At 39.9% G+C, this 19,542-nt stretch overlaps 2 protein-coding genes across 2 annotated transcripts in view; one reads left to right on the forward strand and one right to left on the reverse strand.

Moving 5' to 3' along the window:
- slc41a2a (solute carrier family 41 member 2a) overlaps positions 1-3,471 on the reverse strand; it is a 28,745-nt gene extending 25,274 nt beyond the window's left edge. Inside the window, exons 1-3 of the mRNA XM_085411719.1 lie at positions 3,321-3,471; positions 2,059-2,477; positions 1,862-1,969 (exon numbers count right to left, since the gene is read on the reverse strand). Coding sequence (XP_085267845.1) covers positions 1,862-1,969; positions 2,059-2,409 — 459 coding nt within the window. The 5' untranslated portion in view covers positions 2,410-2,477; positions 3,321-3,471. The remainder of the gene's footprint in view (positions 1-1,861; positions 1,970-2,058; positions 2,478-3,320) is intronic.
- An 81-nt stretch (positions 3,472-3,552) lies between these two features.
- washc4 (WASH complex subunit 4) lies at positions 3,553-19,428 on the forward strand. The gene is made up of 33 exons (XM_085411716.1): positions 3,553-3,706; positions 4,512-4,651; positions 4,753-4,806; positions 4,912-4,977; positions 5,172-5,217; positions 5,328-5,395; positions 5,480-5,562; positions 5,844-5,886; positions 5,973-6,076; positions 7,798-7,918; positions 8,011-8,134; positions 8,230-8,357; positions 8,476-8,636; positions 8,710-8,836; positions 9,729-9,854; positions 9,943-10,050; positions 11,389-11,535; positions 12,160-12,239; positions 13,636-13,741; positions 14,228-14,344; positions 14,427-14,595; positions 15,145-15,299; positions 15,385-15,459; positions 15,539-15,643; positions 15,736-15,870; positions 16,023-16,131; positions 16,218-16,284; positions 16,437-16,523; positions 17,588-17,735; positions 17,831-17,927; positions 18,037-18,233; positions 18,330-18,426; positions 18,564-19,428. Exons 1-33 carry the CDS (start codon positions 3,646-3,648, stop codon positions 18,626-18,628), a joined length of 3,516 nt encoding a protein of 1,171 aa, XP_085267842.1. The 5' UTR covers positions 3,553-3,645; the 3' UTR covers positions 18,629-19,428.
- Positions 19,429-19,542: the final 114 nt, after the last annotated feature.

A 19,542-nucleotide genomic window follows, 5' to 3' on the forward strand; every position in this document is an offset into this window, starting at 1 on the left:
TTAAACTATGTGTGATGATAACAAAAGAAGCAAAGCAAAGGACAAGGCACCAGATACAGAGGACTAACAAAATAATACAGGAAGTAAGTGAATGGAGAATCTACAGTCGTTGCTCTGAACACTGAAAAGTCAACTCTGCTAGGTTTTACAATGGGTGATTTGCACTACCGTAACTCTTCGACCAGTTGGGACTTAGGAGACATTTCAAATGGTTAGTGAAAGAGAAGACGAGGTTTACGAAACATTACATGTGCATCATTAGAATGCACGAGCCATGACGGTTCAATCACAGGTAAGAATTGATGACGCATGAAGCAGAGATGCGGGTGTGGAGAAGTGGCAATGCCTAAAAACACCTGGAACTTTGTAATATAAAAGGGACAATATATTAAAAAAACAGAGTGGTCTTAGGCTCAAAAAATGTTTTTGTACATATTTAGTATAGTTCATATTTAAAGCTGATGTTGTGTTACATTTGTTCATGTTGAATATCAGTTTCCACTTAACTATAAATCTGAAAAAACTGAGTCTATTTTGTGTTTTTTCCCACTTTAAACTGTTCCATTGTCATAACAATACAATAATGTAAAATGACTGTCAGATATTGAAAGCGGAGGTTATTCTGAAAAGTGCAAAAGCATTCGCTTATAGTATGATTTCTGACCCTTTTACAGCCAAAATTACCAAATAAGTCCAGGCTGCCTGTATGTATATTAATGTATACATAGCAAGAAAAGGAAGCAGTTTACTATCAATTATTTACTATCTATTATAAAACACTACTCTTAAGCAGTGGTGTTTCAAAGACATCATTATGTTCTGACTTTATTGAGTTGCATTTTGGTAAAACCTATATGGATTTGGTAAAGTGATCAGAATAGGATTCCCTTAACTGGCAGTAATGTGTTTGAAAGTTCTACTGTGTGAAAAAAGATCTTGACTTTCTTTATTTATAACTTTATTATTTAAGTTTATTTCTGTTCGTACTTTTAACTGTTGAAAATTATTCTGATAATTTAATCACCAAAACCAATCTCTGATGATAACACCTCTGTGATGTGTGTGTGTGTGTGTGTGTGTGTGTGTGTGTGTGTGTGTGTGTGTGTGTGTGTGTGTGTGTGTGTGTGTGTGTGTGTGTGTTTGCATTATGCACTCGCTCCAGGGCACCGAAACACAGGGTAATGAATATCTTGGACTAATGCCCCCATATCCTCTGGCTTTTCAGCCCAAAAAAGAAAGACATGTAGCCATGTGTTGTTGCTATGGCCCCTTCTGCAGATAGAACAAAAGACAATACTTGATCCTGGCACGATGGCATTTCCCTTTGCCACCAGTTGACACTGATACTTGTGTCTCATGAACTAGCAAACATGTCTAGTCTGGTAGGGTCGTGCATGGGTTGAGGGGGTGGGGGTTTTAAATATCTACTACTGTAATATTAGTAACAGAAAGGGGAAAAAATTTGATTCTTGTGATTTGAAAAATGAATGTGCTCCAGTGTTACAGTGCAGATTGTGGATGTTAGGGAAAATGTTGCAAATAAATTTGGTAACAATTGAAAATGGTATTTTCTAAAAACAATGTGCAGTCAAATAAACATTTTTGGAGTATTGTTGGAATTTATTTGTCTCAGTATGATCCACATGTATGATAAAAAAAAAAAAGGGGGGGGGGGGGGGGGGGAATTATAATTGAGAATTTGGCTGTTGTCAGTATACCCTTCCATTGTATCATTTTTTTTTTACTAATCTTTAACTTTTTAAATCATAACTTTATTTAATAGAATGAATAGTGGTTGTCTTTATGTTTTTAAACTCAAGCTTGTAGTTTTTCAGTAAAATATGTAAAATTACACACTCACAGCAGTCGAGAGTCTTGAAGCCAGAGTCATTTCCAAGTTTCCCTTCATGCCTAAAACAGCTGGGACCAGAATTAAGATCTCTGTGATTTCTTGGAACACCTCCCAGCTCTGCCCAAAAAACATATAAATAAAATACATATTGCAAAATATTTATGTAAAGAAAACAATTTTAAACATTGCAGTGTTCTGTTCCTGACCTGAGCAATATCGAGCAGTATCCCGGCAGAAACTGTTCCAAGCCCAGCCAACAGAAATGGCACCAGAATCTGCACAACCATGGAACAGATGGACTCTTCGGGTGCACCTGAGACATTTGCATCTCTTGGTTGAGGGGATCTGGTGAGCCGTGACCTGCCATAAAGCTGATTTGGGAGCAAAAAATCTGTCTCGGTGTACTCCTCTGGCTCATAATAGATATTTTCATTAGAAGTAAAATGCTGTGAGTTTCCAGAGAACTGGGATAAAGATGTGTTGGATCTGTTTTGTTGGCTTGGGGAAACAGAATCACTGTGGGTCAGTTTTGTATCCTGTGACTCTTGGACAACCATGGTGCAAACTTTGGTTCAGCAATATGTTGCTCCAGCTGCTCCTACGCCAATGATTAGAAAAAGTTGATCTAAATAGGAAATAGAAAAACTTGTGTCATTGCCAAGTGTGCAACTTTCATATAGAGATAGAGAGAGGGTTTCTTGTACAAGCCTGTTTCAGAATCATCTGATTGCAAGGATTGCTTGAATTATCATTCTTCATGCCCGTTTCACATCAGTATCACTGAGGCTGCATTGTCTTGCAGAGACAGTGCTCTTTATTTGAAATTCCTTAGACATGACCAGGTACTAAACCACTGAGGTTGGCAGTTTATAAGATGGGAAATGGACAAAATGTGTTACTTTTTAGCTACTTTTTATCACAAGCTAAAATAAAAAATTACAGACTATGTCAGAATCGAATTCGTCCTTTTTTTTGTTTTGTTTTTTTATTTTGTTATTCTTCTTTTCAGTTGGGAATGTTAATATAACAAAAATACAGTATCTTATAATCACAAGACATCCAACATATAATAACAAAGATATACTTTTATTAAGATAAGAGTTTAAGCAGGTTCTAATTAACAAACCCTTAAATGATCAAAAACATACAAATATCTAACAGTACTAATCCAAATATAAATAATTTTGTTCTTAGTTTTTACGGTTATCAATGCGGACTCTTGTATTGCTGAACCCACCAGATACACTTAAAAAAGTGTATCCGGTTTGAAGATTAACATCAAATTGGTTAAGGACAGAAAAAAGGACTCCGTTGAGAATTTTGCACTGCTTACTTTTTCCTGGTGTTTCGCCATCTCTCCAGTACCTCTGATAACAAACTCCCTTGATAATGAAACATTTCTTGTTTTAATCTAAGACACTCCAGTCTCTTTTTTTCCAAGTTAAAAAACAATGAAAATGTGCCTTACCCTTTTCTTACACCATAAGTGAACAACAGGAGGGCATCTCTTCTGGCACACTGCTGCTGAGCGTGACTCTTCCTTGTGGTTTCTGTTAATGTCTGAATGGTGTGTTCAATCTCCAGTGTGGCAATATTCTAACAACCCATCACCACACACACCTATCTGTCTGTCTATCCTGAGTGTCAACTCGTCTAGTGTTCCTTCCTCAGAGACTCAGTTTCCCATGAGCATTAGCGGCCTTTCGGAGAATCATGAGATCCATCATGGGATCGTGTAGTACTACTTTTTAGCAGCGCTGTGTTTGGGGTTTTCGCTTATTCATTCTAGCACCATGGCGGTGGAAATCATCTCACCCGACTGGGAGTTTGACCGTTTTGACGATGGTTCACAAAGTAAGTGCTCAATTGAGCCCTGACATGCAAAGAAAGACTGTGGCAGGCTAAAGTTTACTACTTTAGCATCAACCGCTAGCTCAAGTTGCTAGCTCGATGCGTTGCAGCTGGGCTTCGTATTAGTGAAAGAAACTGCACACTGCTGTTTAATTCCCAAAATGTATGTTTAGTAAATGCCATCAAAATAAAAGTAAGTATTTACTACCCCCGGAATAATTAAAACTGAAGGAGTAAATTAGTGGAATTAATAGCTAGCTGTAGCTGGCGAACGTAAATCGACGCAGTTTGTCACGTACAGCTGATCGATCTGACAGCTGGTTTTGACTGTGTAGTTAACGCCGTACTCTTTCGCTTACTCACATTTAATTTACTTGTTTGTTTTTTTCTTTAATGTTATGTTTAGGGCGAGAAAACTGCCCAGTGCTTTCCTGTGTTTATCTCCTTGTGACTTTCCTTCTCAGGCTCTCAAAATATTTATTTACGACAACCTGAACGAACGACCTACATGTGCCGTTACTCAACTACATTTATTGGAAAATGTAGTTTGGTAACACCTTGTAACCAGGCATAGTGTAGATTTACGCATTTTAGGTTAAATTTAGAATCTATTGGGCATCTGAATCATGCTTTAAGTTTTAAATGACAGTTACAAGTGTCTCTTTCTTTAATGAAAATCTAGTAGTGCAAGAGCAGCATTGTTGCTTATAAAATGTTGTAAACTTGTAAAGGAAGGGCAGAAAATCAACCCATATTTTTTTTCTGGTTTGACAACGTTACTGACTTTTACTAACCTTCCTCCCAACAGAGATACACACAGAGGTTCAACTGAAGAACTACAGGAAGTTTCTGGAGGAGTACACCTCTCAGCTGAAGGGTATTGAAGAGGCTCTGGATGAGTCCATTGGAGATGTATGGGACTTTACTCTGGACCCCATCGCCCTTAAGGTAAAACCCCCAAATATACTGGCTTGGTTGAAAAGACTGACATTGCTTTTACACAGTTATAACTTGCGTAATTTCCTTCCTTATACTTTATGCCCTTTCAGCTTCTTCCCTATGAGCAGTCATCCTTATTAGAATTAATTAAAACTGACAATAAGGTAAGTAAAGACAAACAAATTAGTCATTTTTCATTTTCATATCCACAGAGTTGTTCTTTTTTTAAAAAACAAAACAAAAACAAATGTCACTTTGGTTGTGTGCAGGTCCTGAACAAAGTTATCACAGTTTATGCTGCTCTCTGTAGTGAAGTTAAGAAGCTTAAATATGAGGTAAGTGTGGTCAAACAGCTCAGTTACTTTGTGCATGGCTTATGATTATGTCATGTTTATATCGGCATGTCTGCATACTCTTGACTAAGGTGGAAGTAAAGCTACTGTTACTTTCAGCAATTTTAGTAGCTCTTTTTTTTTTAACTTTGTTTTCTTTAAGATATTAATTTAGCCTCGTTTTGTTGCTTTTCAAGGCAGAAACCAAATTCTACAATGGCCTATTGTACTATGGAGAAGGAGGTAATCTGTCAACTTTTACTGTTTCATGTTGTTTTTGTTCTAGGTTTGCCCTCTGTGATACACAGTGCTTATTAAGATTAAAAAAAGGCATGTGTGAATTTCTCTTACAGTGTCTGAAACCAGTGTTGTTGAGGGGGAGTCCCAGATTCAGATGGGCAGATTCATCTCATTCCTACAGGTGGGTAGTAACTGATTTCTGCCATAACCTTATTTACTGATGTCTGGAAGACAGAAATATTTATTTTCCTTTGTCCTTTCATAGGAGCTGTCCTGCTTTGTATCCAGATGTTATGAAGTGGTGGTCAGTATTGTGCATCAGCTGGCAGCACTCTACAACAGCAACAAGTATGAACCATGAATACATGACCATAATGTTACAGTCATTGCACTATTTTTGCAGGATTGCAGAGAGAGGTTGTGTGCACTTTATATTTAATGAAAGTCCTCAGCTACTCTGCAATGACAGTCTCATTGTATCCAACCTACCTCATATTAGATAAGTGGTTGTGAATGGCCTGACTTGGGTATTTGCTATAGCGAATGAAGCATGAGCTGGTTCCCAGGCTGTATTTTGCTCTGTCATGGTCAAACAGAATGTACTAAACTATCTTTCTTCTAAATTACAGGGGTGCAACAAAAATCATAGAATCCTCTGGTGTCCATTTCCAGGTAGGGTTCAAATTTTGTGAGACCTTTAGTATTTGCAGATGTTACTCAGTCATTTATACCATGTCTGCCCTGCTTTTCCTTTGCAGATAGTATACGAACACCTGGGAGAGTTGTTGGTGGTGCTGCTCACACTTGATGAGATTATGGAAAATCACAACACACTAAGAGACCACTGGAAGATGTATAAAAGGTAATTACCCAGTAAGCTATGATGGCATGTGACATACAGTGTAAAAGATGCAATGAAGCAGTTCCACATCTCTGGCCAGAAATCACCACATTCGGACAGGAAAGGGTATAGAATGCTATAAAAGCACATTTCTCTTGTGGTTTTTTTTGTTTGTTTTTATTTTAGTCTAAAAATAGGTAAACGAGTTAAGTTTCTGTAAAAACAAAAAACAGTTTGCATACATGATGCTGAGGAGCAGGCAGGACTCGCCAAACACAACAACCTCCATTCATGTATGTTGAGGTTTCTGTCCTTACCTTCACTCTAGAATGATCGCTGTTTTCCTCGTGTCACACAAGTGTCTCATTGCATAGTCATAGTTTATAAGCTACAGTTTAATGATCACTTGACCTGTTAAATAGTACACTGTAGACATGTGTTTTCATAAATATGAAGAGAATGTGACCTGTAATTATGAAAGTAAAGCAAAATATATCTGCCACAATACAGAACTGCATCCCAGTCTTTTGTTCACATAAGTACTGGGGTTTGATTTATCATTTGTAGGTTTTTCTTCCACACACTCACACAATCACACGTACATATATGTGCACTTACACTCAGTGGTAAATATATGCATCTGGTTTTGTTCCCTGCTTGGGTCGTGGAATCTATATATTCAGTTACAGACATGTAACTGAATATGGGGCAAATCTTATACTGGCCCCAAGATTTCTGGAGTTTGTTTTTTGCAAAGTGGCCTTCATATAGGCCAGCCCCTTAAGTGAAAACATATGTTAAAATCTACATACTTGTTGGAGTTAGCCGATGTTTTTCTTCCTTTTTCATGCGAGGAGTTCCCACGTATGTGTGGGAACTCCTCGCACTAGATCTGAAAAGCATCTCTGTAGTCTTCCTCTTTTCCTCTGACCTGGTAACGCCATATTCAGCATTCTTTGTCCAGTGTAGTCATCTGCACGTCCAAACCGTCTCAGCCTTTTCACTTTGTCTTTACACTGCTCAACCTGAGCTGATATACTATACTTTTGATATACTCATTTCTAATCCTCCCCATTGTTAGAGTCAAATTGTTGAATGGCTGTAGCTCAGGTGGTAGAGCGGGTCACCTACTCACCGCAAGGTCGGTGGTTTGATCCCAGGCTCCTCCAGTCTACATGCCAAATATCCTTGGGCAAGATACTAACCCCATGTTTGCCTACTGGTGGTGGTCAGAGGGCCCGGTGGCGGCAGTGTCTGGCAGCCTCACCTCTGTCAGTGCTGCCCCAGGGCAGCTATGGCTACAGTGTAGCTTGCCATCACCAATGGGTGAATGACTGATTGTAGTGTAAAGCGCTTTGGGGTCCTTAGGAGCGCTTTACTTAGGGACTAAGTAAATTTGTTTAAGTAAATTTTATTTCTGTCACAGAAATAAAAGGCTGCAGAGGAAGCTGGTTCTTCGAAGTGTTCTGACACCGACGGCAGAAGGGCTGTTCTGAGATCCTTCCCTTGCTAGCATGTGAAAAACTGGTTGAGCTGTTCGTCTTGCTTCGTTAACAGGAATACGTTTCTGAAACAGCAGGGCCTGTGGAAGTGCAGACCCAACACCCATCCTGGTCACTCTCACTGAAAAACCCAAGCTCTACCTCTGTCTATGCCACCATCTCCAAACCATACATTATAGAAGGTCTCACGAGCATCTTGCAATCCTTCCTGTTCACTCTTGCTGTTTATCCCTTACACAGGTTACTGAAATCTGTGCACCATAACCCTGGGAAATTTTCCATTCCTGAAGACAAGCTGAAACCTTTTGAGAAGCTCTTGCTCAAGCTGGAGGGGCAACTGCTGGATGGCATGATACTCCAGGTGACTTTCCCTTAATTTATTATTATATTGGTGTTAAGTAGAGGTTTTTGGGAAGATAATATGATGAACATTATTCGTATGATCTGCAACAGGCCTGTGTCGAACAAAGATTTGATGATCCTGGGGAGGGAGTAGCAGTTTCCAAAAACAGTGCCTTTGCTGAGGAGTTTGCCTTCAATATTCGCACCATATTTGCAAGTGTTGAATCCAAAATTGGTCAGTTGTTTCTTCTTCCACAATAGACTAGTTTCCTTTAAGTTGTTCTTCAGAGCCGGACTTATTTCTGGTTGTGTTTCTTTTCTCTTTTTCAGGTGAACCTTCAGAAATTGACCAGAGAGACAAATATGCTGGTGTCTGTGGTCTCTTTGTGCTTCACTTTCACATTTTCAGGAGTGTTGACAAAAAGCTTTACAAGGCGCTGCTCGATGTCTGTAAAAAGGTGGATTTCTGTTCTTGGACTTTTTATTACTTGTTCAGTGGGAGTCCCTGCTCATTGTTTTCTTTGATCTGGCCTGAGAACTAAAAGTCTGCTCTTGTGTGTCAACATCTTCACTTAGGTTCCAGCAGTCACTCTGGTTGCAAACATCATCTGGTTTCCCGACACTTTCCTCACCAATAAGGTCCCTGCTGCAGCTAAACTGATGGATAGGAAGAGTCTACAGGCCATCAAAGCACAGAGAGACACATACCTGCAACAAAGAGCGCAGACATTAACAAAGTGAGTAAAGCTGAATGTCAGCCACATTTATTAAATATAAAGTGAAGTATCTAAACATATTGTTTGTGTTCAGGGACATTCAGTCCTACTATCTGTTTGTTACTTCTTGGATGATGAAGATGGAGTCCATCTTGTACAAAGAACAAAAAAGTGAGAAGTTGCAAGAGGACCTTAACAGCAGGTGTAATGTGTTTGTACAGGTGAGTAGTGTGTTGGGTTTATCTAGGCACAAACCCCGCTGGAACACAAGACACTCAACTGCAAGACAAGACAAGAAGGCGCTCTCCGTGTTTAGTGGCTTGCGAGGGAAGTCAGCCAAAGTTGAGGAAAAGATTCCTTCACCCGAACTCAGCCAACTTCGACTGATTCCTTCGCTACAGCTCTTTTTATTGTCAGCGAGCAATCATTCATGAATATGCAATTACAAATACATGTGACATTCTTAAGCAGGCATATCTGAAGAGTGTGTGTGTGTGTGTGTGTGTGTGTGTGTGTGTGTGTGTGTGTAACCACTATAAATTGACATATGGCCTTTCAATGAACTTAAACTGTGTGTATGAGGTATGCAGGAAAGCAGAAGTAAGCGTCTCGCTAAATGATAGGAACAGGAACTTGCAACAGGTCATGTCTCAGACGAACATTTAAAGGTGTGAAGTCTTGCACTCTTAAGAAACAGAACAATCTAGTTCCTAAAGCTATAATGGAAATTATAACATCGAGGCTGCTTCCTCTCATCTCATGGTACACGAGTGCACACAGAATCTTATCAGACCTAATAAGGATATGATTTTTATCAGCATACAGATGATTATATATTTCTAAGCATAAATGATTGTGTTCCTAAGCACAAATGACAATATAAAAAATATCAATTCCAACAAATGACTTTTTATTTTGTATAATCTCTGAATGCATGAATGATTTTTTTTTTCTTTTTTTTACATTGAGTATCTTCTCACCGCAGAAGTAACTTTATTGATTTGTCGTCTTCAGTTAGATAAATCTACTTCCTGTTTCATTTCATAAAGTTGTGTGGAGCTTTACATTCATGTTTGACCCGTTATTTAGCAAAGTGTTGTGTTTCATTTATAGGGTATTCTGTATGCTTACACCGTCAGTACCATTATCAAGACGACCATGAACATGTACGTGTCGATGCAGCGGCCCATGACCAAGACATCGGTCAAAGCTCTCTGTCGACTAGTTGAGTTACTCAAGGTGTGTGTGTGTGTTTGAGTGTTGCCCCTCTGTTTAAATACCTGTTGCATTGAGAAAAATAATGAATGTCATGTGACTCTCCTCTCAGGCTGTGGAGCACACGTTTCACAGACGCTCTATGGTTGTTGCTGACTCCGTTTCTCACATCACTCAGCAGCTGCAGGCGCTGGCGCTCAGTGCCATCAGCATTGCCAAGGTAAACGAAACAAGCAATAAATCCTGTCAATGTTGCCTTAAGGCAACTGTTGTTGTAATTTGGCACTATATAAATAAAATTTATGAGTTGAATTGATGATTACAGTTATGTTACCATTTCCACTACGTTTTCTGTCAAGGTTGCTCAGAGTTGAATTTCATAAATGTTTTTTTTAGAGATGAAGCTTGAGCAAAGAAGAACCCTGTCAGGGGTAGACATTTGTTCAAACACAAGTAAGAGAAATAAGACACTGCAGACCGACTCAGAGAGTATTAGAATACGTGCGCACGGGTGAATGTCTCTGGGAAGACACACACACAGAGTGCAGGCTCGGTTGCTTTATTTATAGTGAAAGTAAGTTTACATAGTACTTCCTCTTTTAACAGAAAGGGGAGAGGTCGGGCATTATCTCAGCTTATCTGACCTTGCTCACATACACTGAAAATAACAATGCAGAAGTATATCATGCTTATCTGACATCACACACTGAGGTAAGGAATGCATTATGTTCTCTTTAACAATAAGCTTGGTTATGTGAAAATATATGAACACACAAAATATAAGGCACACTTGATTATATTGTATTATAGAGATTTGGTTATATTGTATAATGTAGAAAATCTCTTGACAAACCCCTTAGATTTCAGTACAGATGTGGGTTGCTGTCTTTAAAATGGTTATGATGGAACATTTCTAGTTTATTCTTTATTTGGGTTTAGGTGCTTAAAATTTCCATTGTAGAAGTTTTATGTAGCTTCATCTCTAGGTTGAATGACAGGCGTGCAAATATGACCTGATATAGCCTGCTTAACTTTGTTATCTGGTGACTGTTAGGGCATAGAAGGAGGAAACTCCCAGAAAGACCAGTGCCAGGTGCTTCCTGCAACATAGGGTGTAGGAGTTTGCTTCCTGCCCAGGTATTGCACAGCAACAGCATGGTGGGGGGGAGACAAGAAACTGCGGAAAGAAGTTCTTACAGGGTGTGTGTGTGTGTGTGTGTGTGTGTGTGTGTGTGTGTGTGTGTGTGTGATATTATAAAAGGGTTGCTGCAACGTCTTAAGGGCAGAGCTCTCATGACTGTATAACTGTGAATGCAGAAATAAAAGGCTTCCCTACAGCTGATCGCATTGCAAACTTTATTAACAGAAAATTCCATGACATGGTAAAACTGACATTAGTGCAGATGTGCTCTTTGAATGCGTTTTCTGAATGGTGTACCATTATTGTAGGGTCTACCTTACAGTATAAAGAGCCTTGAGGCAACTGTTGTTGTGATTTTGTGCTGTATAAATAACATTGAATTGAAGCATTTAATAAAAATGTCTTCTCTCCCTCAAGAAAAGGGTGATCTCTGACAAGAAGTACAGTGAGCAGCGGTTGGATGTGCTGTCCTCTTTGGTGCTGGCAGAAAATGCTTTGAGTGGTCCCAGCACAAAGGAGCGACGCCTTGTGGTGTCTCTGGCTCTCTGCGTCGGCACTCAGCTGGTAAGTCAGGAGGAGACTTCATTTTATACACAAACCGTCAATAGAAAATTGTACTTAGTAGTCAGTATAATCTTTTAATAATATAAGTTTACATATGGTAGTGATAGGATGTGCGATCCTTAATAGTCTGCAAAAGCTTTGCGTGCATTCCAGAGTGCTCTGGCATTCACACCCACATCCTAGGAGCGTGGGAAAGGTCGTACCTTGTCTTATTGTTTTACGGTAGGATTAACGTAGCTATGTCGGTTTTAGTCTAAGTGCCTTTTTTACATATAGATGAACTATTGGATTTTCCAGACCAGCAGGTTTAAGGGAAGTCGTTTATGGGGTCACACTCTGACACACACACACACGCACACACACATACATATACACCTCCACATTCCAATGTAAGGAACAAACACCCACTGATGTATAAATAAAGACCAGGGCAGTCTCTCAGTGCGAGTCTTTGAGCCTCACTCTTGTGTGTGAGCTCTGGTGGCTGCCCTTGCTAGCAAGAAAACTGTGTTTCTCCTCTCTGATTCTCAGCTGAAGATGTGTTTTAGAATACATCTCTTGACAGAAACAATTTTTCCTTCGTATTTTCTTTTCTTCTTCATTGTCATCTTAATTTTATTCCAGAAAACTTTCAAGGATGAGGAGCTTCTTCCGCTGCAGCTTGTACTGAAGAAGCTGGATCTGATTAGTGAGCTAAGTGAAAGGTGAGACCTTTTCCCTCTTTTGTCATGCGCCACAGTGCAGGACACTGTTTGGGGGATGGATGGAACCAGCCTTAAGTTGAAATGACACTGTGGAGATCAGGGAAATTATTTTGCTGCTATTGTTAATGGTCATCGTCATTACCATTGCATTAATAATATAATCTACAGCATTGATATTGCATTCAGATGTTTAAACAGTGTGTGTCTTTCAGAAAGACTAAGTTGCAGGCTGACAGGAAATTGCAGGTTTGCAGAGTGTGCCTTTTGCAGAAGTGAAACTAAAAGCAGAGTCTAAGTGCAGGTTATTCTGAGGATTACATGTGAGGATGAGCCTCTGTTCTGGTGAAAGGTCAGAAGTGCAACGGGTGAGATGAGAGAGCATTTAAGGACGAGACACACATACAGTTAGTGGGATCATTTATAGGTGAGAGGTTAGTCATGTTTGTTTGCAACTGCGAAATTGTCTCTGCAAAAGAGGAACAGTTTCTTGCAGGATGTGGGTCTGGTGTTCCAGACGAGAAGTGAAAGTCAAAAGGTTGACAGGAAACATCTGCCATGAAGATAGAGACAATGTTCCTTTTTAAACTGTGTTAAAAGTCACTGTGGTCTGGGAACCTATGCATATATTGTATCTGATGACGCATGAGGGGGCGTCATTAAATTCAAACCCTGATGGTATAAAATATCTGCTTAATGCTTTGATTAGTCGGAGATCAGCGCTGTCTGCGAACGGAGCTGGTCCCCCCACGCGTGTATTTCATTAAAATCAATTGTTTGACCAAGCTCTTCTGGACCATGGTTGTTTGTACTCTCCTTCCTCAATTTTGAACCTTAACAACACACAATTGTAAACTCATAACAATAAAAAAAGAAGAACTAGAGCAGGTTGACAAAGTGGGGGGGGAAAAAAATGACGATCAAAAAAATCAAAGCAGCCTTTTATAATTAGAAGTGGTTGGAATAAACCACTCTAGTGGTCTACTCTATTCACTACAGCATACTTCGTGCCAGTGTGTGTGTCTAGTGCTTTGCTGAAAACAGTGCAAGTGTCTACACACAGCAGGACATACTTATAGAGGTCCAGTACCACGTGTCGGACGGACAGAAGAATCCAAAATGCACCATTTAGAACTCTCATGTGTCTCATGCCACTAATCTAAAGCCAACAAACACATCCATTCAGACACTGATCCAAATGTTCAGCACAAGCACATGCTGGCAGGTGACTCACTGATTATTTGTTGAAGCTCACAGCCATCTGGCATCTCGGTGAAGTTTCCATTAGATGGTGTGGAAATATTTGGCGCAGATGGGACTGATTCAGTCTCATCTTTCACCTACCTTAAGATTATCCCTGCATGCTAAAATATTCAACAAAGTGTTCTTTGTTCCTCAGGGTCAAGCTTCAGTGTGACTGCAGTTTCCTGTACTGGCACCGAGCTGTGTTTCCCATCTATCTAGATGATGTATATGACAACGCCGTAGACGCAGCACGAATACATGTAAGCAGACAGACCTGTGATGAACATGACACAGTGAAACTCTGAAACATTGTGGTGTAACTCAAAAACAGTTGAGGAAATCTCTAGAAAATGTACAAAGACACTTTACAAGTCCTTGGCCCTCAACTACAGCAACATCTGCTTTCATTGCACCTTTATAAGGGCTGTTTATCACACAGGACTGAGTGCAGTGTTCACTGGGTCAGATTGACCCTGGCAAAACACATTATTCTTTCCCCGCTAATTTCTTAACTCACACTTGTTGAGTAGAGTACACACATACCAGCAGAAAGTAAGAGGTGTAACCATACACAAGATAGAAATGTATGAGTAATAGGTTACATATTGCTTCACATCATATTCACTACACAATACTTCGTGCTAGTGTGTGTATTTTTTGTCTTTATTTTAGTGAGGTTTTGAGTGTTATCTCATTTTTGGCTATTCTGCTGTTCTGTCCATCTGCACGGTGATTGGCGTGAGCAGTACATGTTCAGTGCACTAAGGGACAGTGTGCTGTCTATGATGCACTCCAAACACATGGAGTCATGTGACCAGCTGCTGGAGAGCTACGACAAGGAGATCATGGACGTGTTCAAGGAGGTGAGAGCGTGCTCTGAACAGGCTTCTTTCGTGGCTATTTTAAGGCTTTTATTTGTTAAGATTCTTTCTTCCTGTGTTGTAGCACCTGCTCGACAAGCTGTGTAAGGAGATTGAGAAGGACCTGCGTCTCTCTGTTCACACGCACCTGAAGCTTGATGACAGGAACCCTTTTAAAGTTGGCATGAAGGATCTGGCCCACTTCTTCTCCCTCAAGCCCATTCGATTCTTCAATCGTTTCATTCATATCAAAGGTGCAAAAGAACTTTTCATACGTCTGTGCCCTCAAACCATGTTTACTCCTGTTTTTTGCTTTTAGTTTTAGCCATGGGAAACGCTTAATGTTTTTTTGTGGGTGGGGACACTTTAAAGAATATATTTTTAGTCACCTGTATGGTTATTTGTGAAGACATCTGTTATTTTTCTAAAGTCATTTGAATTTTTAAAAAGTGTCCTATCATTTTTATTCTTTTCATTATTTTTTTAATGTAAGGTGTGCGTTTGATTTGCACTCTCAAATTTTTAATAGTACAGTGACTTCTTATGCACCAACAACATGAACTAAACTCTTGTCTTGTGCCATTCTGTGCTGTGGCACACACACGTTTTTTGCATTGCAGAAAAGCACAATACAAACATCCCTTTTTGCTCTCTGAAGGTTGCTGCTATTGCTTTCTGGTGACTTAGTCCCAAGTTATAGTAAATATAAAAAGGTCCTCCATAAGTGATTTGTTCTTTGCATGAATGTTTCTTTAACAGTAAACCGTTTACTGCAATACTGTAAGGTTTTTAATGTGCTACAGCCTATGTGACGCACTACCTGGATAAAACGTTCTACAACCTGACGACTGTCGCTCTGCATGACTGGGCCACCTACAGTGAGATGAGAAACCTTGCTACACAGCGCTATGGACTCACAATGACAGAGGCTCATCTGCCCAGCCAGACGCTAGAGCAGGTCTGTTTGGTTACACCTCCTCCCTCATGAGCAGAGGTGGAGATTTACATAGACAAATTAACTAAATCCTCCTTGTTCTCACCAGGGTTTGGATGTTTTGGAGATCATGAGGAACATTCATGTTTTTGTCTCACGATACCTTTATAACCTCAACAACCAGGTCAGAGTCCATACGGATTTTTCTCCCATTGAATCGCAAAGTGTTGCTGCCTCTGCAGTTATAATTGTTTTTGTGACAGATCTTCATTGAGAAGGCAAGCAACAACAAGCACTTGAACACCATCAACATCCGTCACATCGCCAACTCCATCCGAACACACGGTACAGGAATCATGAACACCACTGTGAGTTTCCAGCAGAAAACAACAGCATGTGTTTTGACATTCTCATATGTGGATGTAAGGCCTGTTTTATATTTCCTCTATTCTTCCGTCAGGTGAATTTCACCTACCAGTTTCTGCAAAAGAAGTTTTACATCTTCAGTCAGTTTATGTACGACGAACACATCAAGTCCAGACTCATCAAAGACATACGTTTCTTCAGAGAAACAAAGGACCAGTCTGATCAGAAGGTGCAGTCTTCTCTGTCTTTCCATTTTCAGTCATTTTAAGTGAACAGAAGTTTGGCAGAGGGGGAAGACCCTGGAGCCAGGGAGTAAAAGTAGAGCTGTCATTGCTCGGGCTAAGCTGTCACAGTACCATATGTCTTGTCTTGTTGTTACAGTATCCGTTTGAGCGAGCAGAGAAGTTTAACCGTGGCATCAGGAAACTGGGCATCACTCCTGATGGACAGAGCTACCTGGACCAGTTTAGACAGCTGATCAGCCAGATCGGTGAGGATGCTTTTATTGGTTTCTGGTATTAAACATTAAACTGCAGTTGCATGCAAAGACAACACAATTTCACACTGTTCTTTCAGGTAACGCCATGGGCTATGTACGTATGATCCGTTCTGGAGGCCTTCATTGTTGCAGCAGCGCAATCAGGTATAATAAAAGGAATTTGAGTGAAAGTTTATATGGCTTCAGTTAGAAGGAATTACTGATATATTGTGTAAACGTGAGGTTAAATGTGATTTTACATCAGAAACATTTTTATCTTGCTATTGGAAACATTTTCTTTTTCATTATTGCTTCAGATTTGTCCCAGATCTGGAGGATATAGTCAACTTTGAGGAGCTGGTGAAAGAAGAGGGACTGTCAGAGGAGACCCAAAAGGCTGCTGGGTGAGTTATCTGTAAAAAGTCAGTCAGTCGCTTCTTGTGTGTCACTGTTTGCTGAGCAGGCCCTTTATTTTGGAAGGACGGTGCATCAATGAATTTTAAGTCATATGTCAGCTTCAGAGTGTAATCCAACAATCCTGCACCTAGCAGTTAGTGCTGTGTGCATTGCTGTTATTGTACCAGCAGGGGGCACCAAAGATAGGAAAAAGATAACTGAAGTGCTTCCCACATTGTTTTCAGTTTATCATTTAAATTCTAAAAGAAAAGGGAAAGGTTTGATGTTGATAAATTACAACTCTAAATTATAGCAAAAGAGTATGATTGTTGGAGTGATATTTTATGATTGTCAATTGTACTTAGAAACATATAATCGATTGCATAGTGATACAATGTCTGATCCTTAGTAGTCTGCAAAGAGTCTGTGTGCGTTCCAGAGTGCTCTGGCGTACCACACACATCCTAAGGTCATGAGAGAGGTCGTACCTTCTCTTTCTGAGACATAGTATGGGAGGACACCTACTCTGTATCTGTTTGAGTACAAGGGCCCTTTGTTTAGGTGGACCGCTGGACTCCTGGCGCCAGCTTTGGGGAGTCGTTCTTGGGGTCATATTTTAAACCCCCACACACACACACACACACACACACACACACACACACACACACACACACACACACACACACAGACTGGTACTCTTTGTTCACATGCATGCCTGTTTAAGATGTCATATGTTAATGAAACCATGCAATGATGATTTGTAATGATGGAAAAAATGTAAAGGAAATAAATCACATCACATCCCGGCCAAACACCGGAGTGATCTCTGCCGATGGCCACCGCCGTATTGCAATGTTACATAAAAGTTATATGTAACATTGTTATATATAATCACAATTGAATTGAAATGAACACATACTGTATTTTTCCCATATAGTTTCATATATTATCTACTGTGGGGGTAATAAATTCAAGTTTCACCCTGCACTTTTCCAAAATATGTATTCCTTCAATGTAATTCCTTCTTTGCTGTCATTTATTTGCTTTCTATTATGATTATTATGCTTCACAGCATCCTGGACTCTGTTTTGGGAGATCTGACCAGCAACTCTGCCGAGGGGACGGAGTACTTCAAGATGCTGGTGGCCGTGTTTGCGCCTGAGTTTCGCAGTGCAAAGAACATGCACCTGAGGAACTTCTACATGATTGTACCACCGCTGGTCAGTGCTGATGCTGTTTTGCTACATGTCATGTTCTCTTCACTTGAAATCAGTTTGTACTTACTTACATTTATTGCAACAAATCTCACTCCTAGACGGTGAATTTTGTGGAGCACTCCATCAGCTGCAAAGAGAAACTCAACAAGAAAAACAAATCTGGAGCTGCTTTTACAGACGACGGCTTTGCAATGGGTGAGCAGACAAACCTGATAATACACACGGACATCATTAATCCTTTCTTCTGTACTGGCCTTGGACGTACTCTCCTCTTTTTCTGTCCCCTCTCTGCCTCCTCTCTCAGGTGTGGCGTACATTCTGAAGCTACTGGACCAGTATCTAGAGTTTGACTCTTTGCACTGGTTCCAGTCTGTCAGAGACAAGTACAAGAAAGAGATGAATGCAGTGGTGAAAGAGCAGAGCGTTCAGTCTGCCAACCAGGATGAAAAGTTGCTGCAAACCATGAATCTCACCCAGAAGAGGCTGGACGTGTACCTCCAGGTACATTTTGGTTTCAAGAAGTTTAACTGCTGGTTGGCGTGGTTGTGAGCCTGGCACTGAGATGTGTTTCTGAACTGTTTTCCCTTTTCATTTCAGGAGTTTGAGCTTCTCTACTTCTCTTTAAGCAGCGCCCGGATCTTCTTCAGAGCTGACAAGACAGCAGCTGAGGAAACTCAGGAGAAGAAAGATAAAGGTTAGCAGTTTGTGGGGTTCTTATTAAAGTCCTTTAATTATGCAAAACCACTGGCACACTCCCACCGTCATGTATGCTTTTTGTAGATAATTTTTCAAGAGATGGAAAGATTAAAGTTGTCATTTTATTTCCAACAGAAAATGCTGCCAAAGCAGGAAGTTCTGCAGATAGTTCCACCCCCGCTGACCCTGCCTCGAAGTGAGCCTCGCTGTCAGATCACTGTCACGTACTGAAGAGGAGAGCTCAGCAGCAGGCTGCGTTCGTGTGTCCATTTCAGGGATTTAAAATAACTGGAAGATGTTGAAAACGGTAGAAAGACAATGACTTTAAAACGCTTTGTGTTCTGTCACAGCACGGTCGTCTTCATTAGACAAAGAATGTGTACTTAAAGTGCTAATCAGGATATCACCCCTGCATCTAATAACTCACTTTGTATTAGTAGCATTTACAAATGCAGCAGCGTTTTAAAAAGATGAACCGGCTTAACAAATCTAATGTAAAAGTGTATCTTTTGATATTTTTACTCAGTCTGGATGAACGTATTTTTACTACTGCACTGTCAGTCATGAACTAGTTTGGATCTTTGTTTCAATTAACTGGTGTGCTGCCTATTTGTTGGTGTCCACTGTACTTATTGTGATTCTTTATGGCCTTCAATGGAAACTTTGAAATGAAGTCTCTTGTGAATGTTTTCAATGTATAATTTCACATTTGTGTGCCATAACGGTGTACCATTTCTTGGTCCACTTTATACATTGTATGAATTAGGGCGTGTATGTGCCTTTCTAAACTGTGGATACTTGTTTTGATAACATAATTTGGAAATAATTCATCCGATGCAAAAGATACAGCGCTAAAATTAAATTATTTTATACTGCTGCTCTGAAGGTGTATCATTACATTTGTTTTCCAGTTTTGTATCTTAAGCATGTGGTACGTGTGTAATTACATTCCATGTATTAACTAAAGGAATAAAAAATAAACTTTGCATTTTCAGCAGAATTTAATGGCTCATTTCAGAGTCTGTATTAAAAGGTGTGAAAAGTCGAGTGTCTGCTGTGGATGATTTCTCTAAACTGTCTTACAAATTTGAATTTAATTTTCTCTGTTGCACTG

Source organism: Rhamphochromis longiceps, linkage group LG7 (assembly GCF_057381845.1).
Source record: "Rhamphochromis longiceps isolate RC_006_pf linkage group LG7, R_longiceps_female_GT1.1, whole genome shotgun sequence".
NCBI classification, from domain to species: domain Eukaryota; kingdom Metazoa; phylum Chordata; class Actinopteri; order Cichliformes; family Cichlidae; genus Rhamphochromis; species Rhamphochromis longiceps.

Coding starts and splice junctions, on each gene's coding strand:
- washc4 (XM_085411716.1), top strand. CDS start 3,646: ATGGCGGTGGAAATCATCTCACCCGACTGGGAGTTTGACCGTTTTGAC. Junction 8,358..8,475: donor TGCTCGATGTCTGTAAAAAG/GTGGATTTCTGT, acceptor ATCTTCACTTAG/GTTCCAGCAGTCACTCTGGT. Junction 9,855..9,942: donor GACTAGTTGAGTTACTCAAG/GTGTGTGTGTGT, acceptor CTCTCCTCTCAG/GCTGTGGAGCACACGTTTCA.